This window comes from Polypterus senegalus, chromosome 18 (genome assembly GCF_016835505.1).
Source record: "Polypterus senegalus isolate Bchr_013 chromosome 18, ASM1683550v1, whole genome shotgun sequence".
NCBI lineage: Eukaryota > Metazoa > Chordata > Cladistia > Polypteriformes > Polypteridae > Polypterus > Polypterus senegalus.
Window position 1 is genome coordinate 12,587,189 of NC_053171.1, and position 15,812 is coordinate 12,603,000.

A 15,812-nucleotide genomic window follows, 5' to 3' on the forward strand; every position below is an offset into this window, starting at 1 on the left:
AGGTATTTGTTCCAACCAGCTTCTGTTTTTGATTGGACCCCCAGACTAATGAAGTTATTTTGGGGTCAATGAAGTACAGTAATTATAAAACTAAGTTTGGTACATTGTTATTGGTATTTAGTGTTTTTTTTAATCTTGGCTTTTAAGATTTCCATAATCGTAATTTTCATTCTGTGTTTCCTGGTGTCCTTGTTATTGCCTTGCAACCACCGATCCATCCATTACCCCGTGCACCATAACCTCTCGTCTATAGATTCGTCAAAAATTTCGATCTCCGGCTTTTGACGGATCCCAACATTTTAGGGTACCCTGTTATGGAAAAAATCGATATCTTGATGATGGATATGTGTCTAACTGTGTGTGTGTCACAGTTTCTTGAAGACGGTCTAGAGCTAAAACGACTGGACGAAAAAATCCGAGATGACAATATGCTGATTAGTTTTTGAGGCAAGTCGTGTAAGCGAGAGAGACGCTCGGGAGGATTCCTCAAATACTGTAATTCTGCAGTTAATTATAAATTCTTTTCGTCAATTGTTATCGTAATGACCCATTTTATGATCAGAAAGATCAGCATCAGAGTCGTAAATAATTACTGAAATGTTATAGAATATTTAGTTAACTTGGATCCTAGAGCACAAAACCTCCTGATGCTCACAATCGAATATTTTTTTCCATTATTTACTAATGAGCATGTTGGCAGGCCTGTAGCCTTTCATCATTCATCGTCATTTGCCGGGTATCTGCCCTGCTTGTCGCTAATTGTCATTATTAGGATAGAATTAAGGGCTCAAAATACACAAACAATGGCAAGTTAATAAGAAAACAACACAAAGAGAGTTAAGCACTTAAACAAAAATACCTGTAAACGTCTACTGCACTTACTGAATGCAGAATAAGAGAAAAGAATAAAAATGAAATGAACTGAGAACAACTCACCGATTGCCAAACTGCTTTGGCACAGGGGGTCTCCAGGACTGAGTTTGAGAAGTGCTCCACTAGACCAATTTGGCTCAGTGTAGAAACAGAGAAAGTCTCCAAAGGTGACTCAGTTTCACGAAACAGGGTCACGTTGTATAGAAGGAATAAGGGTTTTAAATGTTGTGTGAACAGCCTTGGATAGATGGTACCAGTTATCCAACTTCAGTCAGTGGTCTTTCACAGGGTAACATTTAAGGGAACTGATGACACACCCCACAAGATCTACCCATTCATCCATTTTCTGCCACTAACCTGGTTCCAGATCGTGAGGGCAGCGGTCTAAGCAATGAAACCCCGACATCCATTTTCCACACCACGTCCTCTAACTCCTCTGGGGGGATACTGAGGTGTTTCCAAGCCAGAATCTCTTCCTCATGTTCTGGGTCAGCCGCGTAGTCTCCTACCAGTTGGACATTCCCAAAGCACAACACCAAGGAGACATCCTCATCAGATACCTGAACCACCTCAACTGGCTCCTTTCAATGTGAGGGAGCAGCGACTCTTCTCAGAGCTCCTCCAGAATGTCTACTATTCCCACCCAGTCTCTATGGCTGAGCCCAGACACCCTGCGAAGAAAGCAAATTTCTGCCGCTTGTATCTGTGATCTAATTCTTTCAGTCACTACCCAAATCTCGTGACCATAGGTGAGGGTAGGAATGTAGATCGACTGGTAAATCAAGAGGTTTACCTTTTTGAAACAGCAGCGTTTTCACCGCGACTGACCGGTGCAACATCCACATGACTGCGGACGCAACTCCAACCCTCCTGTTCATCTCCCTCTCCCAAGATACTGAGATACTTAAACTTCTTTGCCTGAGGCATCACCCCATCCCCAACCCAAGATGGCACTCCACCCTTTTCCAACTGAGAACCATAACCTTAGACTTAGAGGGGCTGATCCTAATCCTGGCCGTTTTTACACTCAGCCACAAATTGCCCCAGTGTGGGTCTAATGTCACACCCTGTAACAACCAACAGAACCACATTGTTCACATAAACCAGAGATGTGATCTTGAGGCCACCGAAATGGGCTCCTTCCACTCCTTGGCTTTACCTAGAAATTCTCTCTATAAAAATTATTTACCGAATCAGTGACAAAGGGCAGCCCTGGCGGAGTCCCACACACTCTGCCTTACTACCGGCAATGCAAGCCAAGTTTTTGCTCCAGTTGTATAGGAACCAAAGATCCAACAACAGCTGGCCTAGACGGTACCTCTGTATCACCACTTAAGTGACCGTTTTTACTCATTCAAGACCACTTTCACCTAAAATTGATGAAGGGGACCCCTAACTTCCAATGGATAACTGCATCCAGTAGATGTCCATGTAAAAAGCCCTAGCAGTGATATCACTATTGAAATATCCACCATGGATAGATCTGATCTTCACACCAACGCTCTAAGACATGTCAAGCCCTTAAGGACTAGCCTACCCATCTCACAGTCATGTCTAACACCTCGTCACCTTTTCTCTCACTTCCTCTTCCTTCAGCCCGGTGCCCAATTCCAGCACATCGTAGCAGAGTCCTGTATGGAGGAGAGAAAGTCTGGATCGTCGACATCCCTGAAGGTCTGGTGTCTCATGGAGAAATGGTGTCCTTCTTCTGCCGCAAAAAGCCAGAAGACTGCAGCTACCCCATACAGTCTGAGTGCTTTGATGGAAATTTGGCTCTCCCATCTTGCTATGAAGGTGCTGTAAAAATCATTTAAATTATATTCCTGATAATAACCATAAAATTAGCATTACATTTTATTCAGGGCAGCACCATAGATGACAATGCCATCTATCTATCTATCTATCTATCTATCTATCTATCTATCTATCTATCTATCTATCTATCTATCTATCTATCTATCTATTATCTATCTATCTATCTATCTATCATCTATCTATCTATCTATCTATCTATCCTTTCATATCTATCTATCTATCTATCTATCTATCTATCTATCTATTATATAGTGCCTTTCATATCTATCTATCTATCTGTGTACCCAGCATTCTGTGTTCAAATCCCAGGCCTGGTCATTGACTGTGTGGAGTTTCAGCTTTCTCCTTGTGATTGTTTAGATCCCAAACACTTTGTGATGGGTCAACTGGTGATTCTGAAGGGGCCATGGGTGTGTGAGAGGGCACTGTGATGGACCTCAGAACTTCTTACAGTGCTCTGTTAGTGCGCTATACAAAAATGAACTAAATGGAATAGACATGGCTTCCATCAATGGTTTGTTTCTTCCTTGTTCCTGATAGGTTCCAGTCTCCTGTGACCCTCAACTGGATTAAACAAGTTTAAGTAATTGCTTTTCTTTTTAAATAGAAATTTGTAACCACAAACCTCAGTGTTTTTGTCTCCGTGATTACCTGACAGTTGGGGCTTTTTGAAGTAAGTGAGATGCTATAAGGAACATCATCTTTTGTATTTGTATTGGTCGAGAGGTTTGCTTACTTTGGCAGTAACATTCATGTCTCTGGTAACTCTTCCTATAAAGTCAGTAGATGGATTAGGAGAGCATGGGCGGTCATGAGGTCACTATAAAGGGGTGTGTGGCGCTCCCGATATTGCTGCAAAAGGACGAAGGTCCAAGTCTTTAAAGTCCTGGTGCTTCCTGTTTTGCTATATGGTTGTGAAATATGGACGCTATCCGGTGACCTGAGAAGAAGACTGGACTCCTTCAGTACTGTATCTCTTCAGAGAATCCTTAAGTACCACTGGTGTGACTTTATGTTGAATGAGTGGTTGCTAATGGAGTCACAAATGAAGCAAATTACCTGCATTGTGAGGGACCGTCAGTTATGGCAGTATGGCCATGTGGTGTGATTCCCCGTGGGTGATACCGCTCGCAGGACTCTCATTGTTGAGGACCCAAGCGGCTGGACCAGGCCAAGGGGACGCCTACGTAACTCCTGGCTGCAACAAATAGATGGTCATTTCTGGTGGGTGGGACTGGCCCACGTGTCACCCTGATGGGTTGCCAACTACAATCCCAAACTGTTTCGTTGTGTGGTGGGTGTGACATCGCGCTGTACCAGTGCATACTCCCCAAGCTGATCTGACCTGACCTCTCCCAGTCTGCTGCTTGACAGAGAAGTTCCTGGAATCCAGTCTTGATTTTTCTGCACATAATATCACATCGGGCCTCATCCAGCGTGAGCTGAGCTCTGTCTCAGGGCCTGTTTATGCCAGCTGCAGTGAGTGGGTGGGCAGTGCAGCCTTGAGACAGGTGGACAACATCCGTTGAAGGCTGTGCTGTGGCTGGCACTCCTGTGCAGTGGCGGGCCCACATTTTATTGGCCCTAATGTTTGAACTTGGTAAACAGGACCAGGGTCTGGGTAGCCATTACTGTCTTCTTCAGTGGGGCTGCTCCAAGACAGATCACCACAACATTTTGAGTAAAAATGCTGTAGTGATGATATTCACTGTAGTATTAATATTATTTTTATAACACCCTTCTCATACAGTAGAAACTTCAGGTCTTGGTGGAGTTCTAGATTACTCTGCTTTCCCCTTTTGTATTCTTTATTGTGTAGCCTTTTATCAGAATGCTACAAATTCCATAGACTCACCCAAAGGCGTAGCTACGGTTTTCAGCGCCCGGGGACAACTGAAGATTTCGCGCCCCCTCCTGTTTGCCAAAATGCAATGGGGAAGGGAAAGAACATTTTTTAAATAATAGTATTTTAAGAAACAAATTTCATATAAGTCTCCGAAAATGATAACGTCGCCTCGTGCTCTTTAAAATCTAAGTCCGTCATTACTTTTTGTAAGAAAAATTCGTTTTCCACATTTAAAAATTATTTTAAAGAAAGTATATAGCAAATTATAAAGCAAGATAATTATATATTTATAAAAACTGCATTACTTACTATTTATTCGTACGAAAATACAATACAATACAATACAGTTTATTTTTGTATAGCCCAAAAGTGCCGCAATGGGTTTTAACAGGCCCTGCCTCTTGACAGCCCCCCAGCCTTGACTCTCTGAGAAGACAAGAAAAAACTCCCAAAAAAACCTCGTAGGGAAAAATGGAAGAAACCTTGGGAAAGGCCGTTCAAAGAGAGACCCCTTTCCAGGTAGGTTGGGCGCGCAGTGGGTGTCAAAAGAAGGGGGTAAAATCAATACAATACACAGAACAGAACAAATCCTCAATACAGCATAAAAATAACAATTTTAGAAGCACCGAGCAGAATTTAACAGTAGATGATATCACATAATAAGAACTGGATATTTTTAGAGTCCTGGAGACCTCAGCCATCAAGCTGCCTCCCCAATTTGGCCATTCCATGGCTGAAACAGTGCTGGGCCAGCCAATCCCAAGAAAGGACCCCTCTTTCTCATGATTCCTACGATCCTCCATCAGGGCTGACTTTACCTTAGGCAGGCAAACAACTTGGCAGGTGGGCCGTGGCACCAATTGCCACATTTGAGTACCGAGAACAGAAACAGAATAGGTGAGGGTTAGTATTCAATTATTACTATCATGTAATCAGAGGGAGAGATAAAGCAACCAAATTATGATGAGGAAACGTCTAGACTTCTGAAGCCATCTACTAGAATACTTCACCACAGCCCAATCAATTTTCTATCAAACACATAAACACAAATCACTTGGCACCCAGAAATGGCATTTGCAACAACTTAGACAATGATACACTAATGCCTCACGTCAATCGCGCGACCTGTTTAATAACATCAAAAATAGCTCTGGGTGGGAGTCAAGCATGTTAGAGTAGTGGAGGGGATAAATTATTGTCTGTTGGGTATATAAAACTAATATGTGCTGCGAAATCAGAAAGAGACAAAAAACATAGGAACAAGATATCCTCATACTGATGGAGTGATGGACTGAGTATGCGAATGTTTTTTAATTTACTTTTTAGTGCATTTAAGAATGGAAAACATTTCATTCTAAAATTTCGTAACATCAATTTGGCGCCCCCTGGGTGCTGTGCCCCGGGGACAGATGTCCCCCCCTTGCCCACCCCTAGCTACGCCACTGGACTTACCCCCTTTTTAATAAGGTATTGTACTTTATAACTTCTCCCCACCTTCCCTTCTACAACTATAACCTCAGGCAATTACAGAGAGTTAAAGACAAGCAGGAGTTAAGTTACACTTTAAATAATGTATTATTGATAATATTCATAAATAACAATAAGGAAAGTACAAGTGAAAGCTTGCAACCATACAACCTGATAAATCCTGAAGTATAATTTCAGGCGGTACACAGACTTGTAGTTACTTTAAATGTCTCTAGTTAAGTCGCCATTTTTAATCGGCTTTCTTCAGGACAGGCCGCATGCTTGTCTCAATATGGCTGTGGAGCTGTTCTCTTCATTGTGTTGTCCTTTTCAGTTCATGATGTGTGAGATGCTCCTTCATCGTGATGGTGTGAGAGAAAGAGGGAGAGATAAAGCAAGCAAATTTATACTTTCTTTGTCATGAGAAGTCAAGCAAAATGACACCTTTTATTGACTTTTCACTACATTCATAATGGTGTGGAACGAGCCCCGGACACAGACAGGCAGACATGTTGTAAAACACCACCACATGTTTATTTACACAATATATACAAGTTCAAGTGCACACAAAACCCCACAAATCCCCAAAGTCCAGGCCTCTCTCACACTCTGCCTTTCTCCTTCTTCGGGCCGCCTCCACTCTCGCTTCTCCTGCTTCGTCTTCTCCTCACCCGACTCCGGCCTTGAATGAAGGGAGTCGGCCCCTTTTATCCACACCTGGATGTGCTCCAGGTGCTGCCCGGCAATCTCCTGCCGACACGCTCCAGTGCGGCGGAAGTGCCGGCTGTACTCCCGGAAGCACTCCGGGTGTCCCTGCTTTTCTTTCCCCCAGCACTTCCTGACCACGGGCCCCTACAGGGTTGGGCTACCTGTGGCCCCCAACACAACCAGGGCGGTCGCCCCCTCGTGGTCTGGAGGAGGCGCAAGCCCTCCGCCGGTCCTCCTGGGCGTCCCGGCTGGGTACCACCCCCAGCCGTCCGCCACAATGGCTAATATGGTGCAACAACCTAGTACTGCATACACTCTTTGCCTAAATCCTTTCACCAATAGGGTGTCGTACTACAGAATGGCCTCTGATTCAAACCAATCCCAAACAGCCATACTTCAGACCAATGGGGGCACACAATACCTTTCACACCTGCCCCCAATAGCATTTGTTGAGCTGATACTTGTCTGCAAGCTCTGGGGGTTTGATTGAGAGAGTCCTGCAGAGAATTACTTGCCATACTGGTTTTAGGCCCTTCCCTGGACCCCATCATAAAATTCACTATCCTGAATCAGTCCTTATTGTTAATTAAACATCAAACCATTGCTGTTCTTATCATTAATATAACACTAATATTACGTTTGCTTTGTCTAAGTTACAAATAAAGACAAATTTGACTCATTTTATATACAAAATTTCACACCACGACAACACCCAAAATTTTTAAACAATGTGGAGTAAAGTTGCTTACGGGACTCCTCTGGGATTACGGACCCAGAAGTTTATGCTCCATTAGTTTCATGGTAGATCTGCCCCTGCTGCTGCCAAGCTAAGAACAAGAACAGGAGGCCACTGTGAGGACCAAATGTCAATGGTGGATGACTGGAAATTTGATTTTTAGTCTGACAAATCTCAATATCTTCTGTGACCTGCAGAATTTGGTATAAAGATCGTGAACTCGTTGATAGATCTGGTGCTGGCAGTGTAATAATGAGAGGAGAGTTTTCTTGGCACACATTAGGCCTCGTAATACAAACTCGGTGACGCTTGAATGCCACTGCATGCAGTGCCTAAGCACCATTGCTGGCCATATGCACCCCTTTTGTGGCTGCAGTCTTGGCCATTTTTCAATTGGAAAAAGTGGGCAGGGTAAAGGAGCACAAAGCTGGCATCACCTCAGGCTGAATCCCTGAACATGACAGGGTCTTCAATTGACTCCAATGGCCAGCAGACCCCCAGGTGTCAATTCAGTAAGGGCACTTTTAGAAAAAGGAGGTTTGCAGTGTGACTGTGTGGTGTAACCACAGGGGAGCACCAGAGAGCCTCAAACCACAGACACTATAATACAGCACACGTTTACCGGAAGAAAATAAAGGATTTTATTCACACAAGGCGCATTTCCAAAATCACCTCTCCAAAGACCAGTTGCACAAGCACGATGAATTCACACAATTAAGCAATAAATCTTCCTCCCTCCATCCTCCGCTGAGTGTTTCCTGCTACCTCGTTCCTTTTATCTAATCCCCGGGAGTACTTCCAGTGATATGATGCTGCAGCTCCGAAGCACTTCCAGGTGAGGTTGGATCGCTATGGATTAGGGACTCCCAAATCCTGCAGCTTCCCTTGGTGGCCCATACAGGACCCAACACTACTGTACCCCGGGACTACAATTCCCAGCATGCCTTGTGGACACCCATGCGGGGATCTGAGCCTGGGCTCATTGTCATCTAACGTCCTGAGGGAGTCAAAACCCTGTGTAAGCTGTTTTTCCCTGTAATTCCATCACGAGGGCATCCCGACAAGATGAAGACACCAGCTATTGTTCACAATGGCCAGAACAATCTGTATAGTTGCCATTGTGTCGTCAAGTCAATGTGGACCGACATCTAACACTAACCCTAACTTCACAGGGTCCTCCAGCTCACTCTCCCCCAAGTCTCGACATGGTTTTCACACGAAGTCTAAATTAATAAGATCAACAGGGAGAATTTAATATTCTTCTTCTTCTTTCGACTACTCCCATTAGGGGTCGCCACAGCGGATCATCTTCTTCCATATCTTCCTGTCCTCTGCATCTTGTTCGGTTACACCCATCACCTGCATGTCCTCTCTCACCACATCCATAACCCTTCTCTTTTCCTCTTCCCTGGCAGCTCTATCCTTAGCATCCTTCTCCCAATATACCCAGCATCTCACCTCTGCACATGTCCAAACCAATGCAGTCTCTCCTCTCTGACTTTGTCTCCAAGCCGTCCAACCTGAGTTGACCCTCTAATGTCCTCATTTCCAATCTTGTCCATCCTCGTCACACCCAATGCAAATCTTAGTATCTTTAACTCTGCCAACTCCAGCTCTGTCTCCTGTGCCACCGTCTCCAGCCCATATAACCCAGCTGGTCTCACTACCGTCCTGTAGACCTTCCCTTTCACTCTTGCTGATACCCGTCTGTCACAAATCACTCCTGACACTCTTCTCCACCCACTCCACTCTGCCTGCCCTCTCTTCTTCACCTCTCTTCCACAATCCCCGTTACTCTGTACTGTTGATCCCAAGTATTTAAACTCATCCACCTTCGCCAACTCTACTCCCTCATCCTCACCATTCGATTGACCCACCTCATGTATTCTGTCTTGGTGTTCCTACTGACCTTCATTCCTCTCCTCTCTAGAGCAGATCTCCACCTCTCCAGGGTCTCCTCAACCTGCTCCCTACTCATACTACAATTCACAATGTCATCAGCAAACATCATAGTCCACCGGGACTCCTGTCTAATCTATAATAATAATATATAATGAGTTATATTAAACATAGATTATATAAATAAAACACTACAATAAATATAGAACGACAAGGTGGCACAGTGGCAGCTGTGCAGCCTCACAGTAAGCAGACCAGGGTTCACATTTTGGCCCTGTGATGGTGAGGGTTGGCTCCACATTCCCTGTCGCGTTCAGGGTGCTTCTTGAACCTATATGTGTCAATAGTCATCACCGAGATGAGCCACGCAAATGAGGCCACACTTACTGTACATGCAATAAGGGGTAAGTGAAACTAGTGCTCAGTGCTTTTATATAAAACCATACAAAAAACAAACAGTGTTCAGAATTGCGTAGTGTGTCAGATATTCCATAAATAAATAATCCAATGAAAGAAGTCCTTGTGCAAGTGGTGGTTGAAAATCAAGTTCATAAAATTGATGTTAAAATCGTAAGGCAGGAAACTTTTCTTAAAATCTCAGTCTCTGGTGCATCCATTTAATGACCCCTTTGCTTCAACAGGCACAGCCAACCTTTTTCCACAGGCTTGTGTCCCTGCTGTCCATGATTCCCACCCAGCAGGACTCCCAATCTGAGCCTCATCTCGCCCCGTCCATCTCCCGCTGCCTCTCACCAGCCTTACACACATGCCCCTACGAGCGAGTATCGGGCCACTCCGGGTCCCCAGCGTTATACTCAGTCAGGTGGCCCTCTTCAGCCCTCGAGTATCAGCCTTAAGCTCCTGTGAGGGGGCTCTCCTCCCAGCTGCATGCCTCCTCTCCTCCACATCCTGGCATCTTCCGATCCTGTCTATTTTTTTTCTAACCTCCATCTCTCCTTCTCTGTTCTTTCCTATCTACCGTGGAGGCTCCTCTTACTCTCGGCCTTCCTAATTGGGCACAGGTGTGTTGCGCCGCTCCCTCCGAGGCAATAATGAGGAACCTGGCTGACGCTTGCATTGGCACATGTATACGCAATCAGCTAGGCAAAACAGCTGTCCCTGGAGCGAAGCACATTCTCATGCCTAGTTGGAGTCTTTTCACATTTCACTCATCACAGTGTCTTCTTGCATGGAGTTTTCATGTTCTCCCCGTGTCTTAGTGGGGCTCCTCTGGGTGCTCTGATTTCCTCCCACAGTTCAAAGGCAAGCAGGTTAGGTGACTTGGCAACACTAAATTGTGTGTGTGTGTGTGTTTGTGTTCAGCCCTGTGATGGACTGGCACCCTGTCCTGGGTTTATACCTGCCTTGTGCCCTGTGGTAGCCGGGATAGGCTACAGCAGACCCCCATAACCCTGTTCACGACCAAGAGGGTCAGAAAATGACTGACTGACCAGAGCAGCATGGTGGAGTAGTGACCACTGCATGGAGTTGGCAGGTATACAGAGTGACATTCTAATCCCCCATTGTGTTTGTCTCTAAACAGAAAACTAATGACCATTTCTTTCTTTTTCTTTCTCCCCCCTTCTACATTTCCGCAGAGCCCACTTGGCTGCAGTACAAGCTGTTTCCCAAACGAGTCGTATCAGAAATTCCTGCCTGCTGACCGCTACTCAAGCCATTCCCATGATCCTCTGCACCATCCTTGATTCTTGAACTGTCACAGGGCTGAAGGCGCCAAACAGGAGGAAGCGTCTGGACGGCTTCAAGGTCTCATTACCGATGTTCTGCACTTCTTTGGATGTACAGCACAACACGCTGTTTGACATCCTTTGGCATGCTTGTTTGCAATCGAAAGCTCTGGATGTGGACCCCTGTAAAGACCGGGACGTCCCAGTGGTGGCACTTGCTTTATCTAGGTCATTTTGAAGCTCTGTCTACCTTATAAACAAACAAGAGGGGTGTTCTTTGACTTGCAGGGGCCGGGGCTTTCTTACTGGCCTTGGTGCCCCCGTGGATGCTGGGTACATTAGGTGCTGTGCTGCTAAACACGTTTCACAGGCACATGTGTGGCTGTAAGCATTTGGATTTTACTCCTGCTCTTACCATGAAATCAATCATACCTACAAATTCAATAAAAAAAAGTATATGAATCTACAGACTCTGAGAAGTTCATCAGCTTTTGCTCTACTTACAGTCCTAAAATACGAGGGTGAAACAAAAACTAAAGACATTTTGAAAATTACACAGTAACCGCAAAGAATAGAAGCTGACACAGTACAGCAAGTTTGCAATGGCTTATGGGTAGTGTGAACATGCACAGTGCAGCACCATTAGTCTACTTGAAGCCGAGATCAAATGAACACAGACGCTCCGCTGCAAGATTGCCCCATTGTTGAACAACGTGCAGTAGTGACAGGAGTGAAATCTGCTAAGAATTTGTGCCCATTCAGCCATTTGTGAGGTCAGGTAGTGATGATGGACGAGAAGACCCGTCTCACAGTCATCACAGTAGGGTTGACCTCAGGGCTCTGTGCAGGCAACTCAGGTTCATCATGTGCTTATGGGCCAGGCTTTATGCACAGGGGCACAAAACACAAAAGGTCCTTCCCCAAACTGTTGCCACAATGTTGTAAGTGCAAAATTGTCTAAAATGTCTTTCTATTCTGCAGCATTAACAGGACCCTTGACTGGAACCAAGGGACCAAACCCAGACCCTGCCATTATCCCTCCTCCACCAACCTTTACAAAAGATACTAGGTAGACCAGACAGTAGTGTTTGCCTGGCACCTGCCAAACCCAAATTCATCTATCAGACTGCCAGGTAGTGAACCGGGATTCTTCACTCCAGACAACACATTTCCACTGCTGCAGAGTCCAAAGGTGGCCTGCCTGCTTTACACCACTCCAGCTGGCACTTGGCATGGGGCATAAAGATCTCAGGTTTGTGTGCAGATGCTCAGCCATGGAAACCCATGAAGCTCAAAATGCCCAGTTCTGGTGCTGATGTTGCTTCCAGAGACAGTTTGAAACTCTGCTGTAAGTGATGCCACAGAGGTCAGGAGATTTTTAAGTGCTTCAACACTCATTGGCCACGCTTAATGTGTTTGCGTGGTCCACCACTTTCTGGCTGAGCTGCTGTTTCTCTGCAACTCTTCCACTTCACAATAGCAGCACTTACAGTTGACCAGGCAGATCCTGCAGAACAGAAATTTCACCTACTGACTTGAGGCAAAGGTGGCAGCAAATGACAGCACCACGTGTAAAGTCACTGAGCTCTTCAGTACGACCCATTCTGTCTGTCAATGGAGACTGCATGGCTAAACAATAAAACATCTGAACTCAAGCAGCTGGGGAACTATCCACATATCTTTAGCCGTATAATTCTGCTTTATTTACCTGGTGTGGCCTGTAGGGGGCATCTAAGTACCCTAAACCCCCCTGACACGACTTCACCAGGCAGTCCTGGATTGAATATAAGGTGTTTATTCAACAGCAGGCCCGGCCTTAGGCATAGGCGAAGTAGGCGACCGCCTAGGGCCCCGGCGTCCGGGGGGCCCCGGATCGACGGCGGCCAGGCCCCCGGCCCGCCCCTCCCCTCGCATGTTTAAATCATGTGGGCCAGTGGGGGCGTGTCCGCGTGGGCGGCTGTCTATAAAAGCGAAGAAGTCAAGATCTCATAAATCCTACCACCTCGCAGCTAACTACTCCGGGCGAAAAAGGGACGCAGGGTGATGACCTCGTAACATTACAAGAAAACGTCTTCTTGGTCTAATTTTCACGCATTTCGCAGAGCTTCCAGGGGGGCACCGCCCCCCTCAGGGGGCCCCTGGACCCCCCTTTCGCCTAGGGCCCCATAATACCTAAGACCGGGCCTGTCAACAGCACCGTCACAAGGCTCCCAGTTTCCTTACTTCAGTATATGCAAGAGCATTAAGTTTCTCCTCCTTCATCTCCCATGAAGTCTCATCCACATAGTCCTGATTCTGACCCCAAGTTGAGTGGTGGGCTTGGTTTTAACTCCAGACTCAGGACTATTTCCCGTGCTCAATCTATTACCCCGGAAAGCACTTCTGGGTCTGGCAGGACCCCAAAGGTCCTTGTGCCGTCAGTATTCTGGAGGTCCCCCTTGGTGGCCCTTGCAGAAACCGGCAAGACAGATTCTTGGGATCACAACTCCCATGCTGCTCTATGAGTGTCCATACTGAGGTCCTCCAGACAGGATGCTGCCATCCTGTTTAAAGAGGGACATACTGCCCATAGTAGGCCGTTGCCCACTGTGCAACCAATCCTCAGTCCATCCCGGGTGTTGCTCTGTGGTTCCTAGGATGCCAAACCTGGAGTTACTGCTGCTTCAGCCTCTTCCTATAGCCTTGTCCTATCATAGCCGGAGAATATCACTGCTCCCAGGTAAGGGAGCAGGACCCACCTCGGCAGGGACCCACTTGTTGGTCCCTCACACCAGTTATTCACAGGAGCCTCATTTCTAAAATGCAATGCAAACCCTTATTTCAGTTAGAGAAACCTGACCAACAGACATAGATTTCTGCACAAGTAACTCAGCTATTTGGCCATGGGAAACTTAACTAAGTTACACTTAAGAACTTTGTAGTCTGCGCATGTCCGCTGCACTCTGATCACCTGCTTAGCTTTGAACACGTTTTCAGCAGCCACAGGAAGAAGACAAAATTCCTGAGGCAAATGCTCCACCAATTGCAATAATTCCTTTTAATTGGCTTTTAAACAGGACTAATTAAGGATATGATAAGTGAGTTGACTAAGAGGACACTGAAGGAATGGCTGGTGAACATGGGGCTTTGTCGTAATATGTGAATAAAAAATTAAAACTTAGTAATTTAAAGCAGTAATAACTATTAGGAACACTAGTAATGATTGTATTTTAAGATTAGTATAATGGTATCTTAATAAAAAAAGGATCAATTTCTATGCCCAAACTTTTAAATGCTAGTCTTCTGGGCCAGCAGCAGGAACGCCTATAAAAACAGACATCCTGCAGTTCTGCAAACAGAATTCCATCTAGCATGGCAATGGTGAGCAATCCTTTTAAGTAGAGCAACTCACCTAAAAGCACCATGAAAAGAGCAAAAGGGAGTCTATTATGGCACTTGCCATTGGTGTCAGCAGTGGGATGAAAAGAAGACCTGCCTTTACGATTTAGCAATTGGCGAGTGCAGCAAAGGCTGCAATAGTCCTGTTTGGCTCTTCTGTGGAGTCGCAGGAGCGTCTTGAGGTTGAGATCTGGGATCTGGAGTACTGTTTGCATCATCAGTACATGGTGGAAGACAGTTGAGAGACTGCTATATCTGCAGATCCACCACCACTTATCCATCTGCTAAGGTGCATTGGACCGTGGATAGCAGGGGAGCTTTGGTGTCATGGAGCTGGCAGACTGAGTTGCCACTTACCCCCAGGTGACTTGTGTGAAGCAGGGCTGGTGGTAAAACTGTGCATGCAAATGATGAGGCACATCGCAGAAGGGTTACAGAGTGGCAATGGAGGGAGCATATCAAAGCTGGGATCCAGGGCTGAAATGGAGTTTGCAGTGAAGAAAATGACGCACACGTGCAGGTTCACATTAGGAGGATCACCTGCTCACTTGTAATTGACAGATCACAACACCGAAGTGCAGTGTTAAACACCTCTGATGCACCGCAGGACAGCACAACACTCAGCATCCATGCTGAACCATCCGACGGCAAGGTGCTCAACATCCATGCCAATGAGCTCTTGCCACCGGCTGCACAACCAAAGCGAAAATAAAGATCATCTTGGTGGTTTGAAGAATTGTGCGCCATTTCGAGAAGTTGGAAGTGGTCACTGGGGAAGGCAACTTCAAAGTGAGGGCTACTTAATGACTCTGACAAGTTGGGATGAATCACCCACAGCATGAGCTGGCATTCCATCACCAGTGGCAGGAGTGCCTGTAAAAACGGCAAACTTGTAGTGCTGGAAACAGAATTCAATTTAGTGCAGCAATGGCGAGCTTTCATTTTTAAGGATAGTGAGCAACCTAAAAGAGCTGTGTAAAGCGCAAAAGGGAATATACAGTATATACAGAGAGAGAATGTCACCATCATGAAAAGGCATACGTTTAGCTGGTGGTTTAAATAGATATCTATAGAAACCGAGCTACAGTTTTAGGAATAGTTTACATGTAACAGTCTTAACTTACATTGTAAATAAAAAATAAAGCTTACTAATAAAACTTACTTTCTGAAATGACACCCCTCAAGAGACAGTCTTATAAACAGACATTTCTATAACTTGACATTCTCAACTTGCGAATTTGAGGTCCTAAATACTTTGCTATACCCAGTTCAGTCTCCAGGTTTCAATTTACAGGTCTGGCAGTGAAGATTCCTAACAAAGCAAAGGGGTGGTGGGGAGCCATTTACAACTTCGCCTAGGACAGCAAAACTCTTAGAATCGGCTCTGCTCTGAATGATAGCT

At 45.5% G+C, this 15,812-nt stretch overlaps 1 protein-coding gene across 1 annotated transcript in view; it reads left to right on the forward strand.

Moving 5' to 3' along the window:
- Positions 1–11,500, forward strand: part of ntd5 (ntl-dependent gene 5) — a 37,363-nt gene extending 25,863 nt beyond the window's left edge. The window contains exons 7-8 of the mRNA XM_039740950.1: positions 2,470–2,667; positions 10,943–11,500. Of these exons, the coding sequence (XP_039596884.1) occupies positions 2,470–2,667; positions 10,943–11,007 (263 nt within the window). The 3' untranslated portion in view covers positions 11,008–11,500. The remainder of the gene's footprint in view (positions 1–2,469; positions 2,668–10,942) is intronic.
- Positions 11,501–15,812: the final 4,312 nt, after the last annotated feature.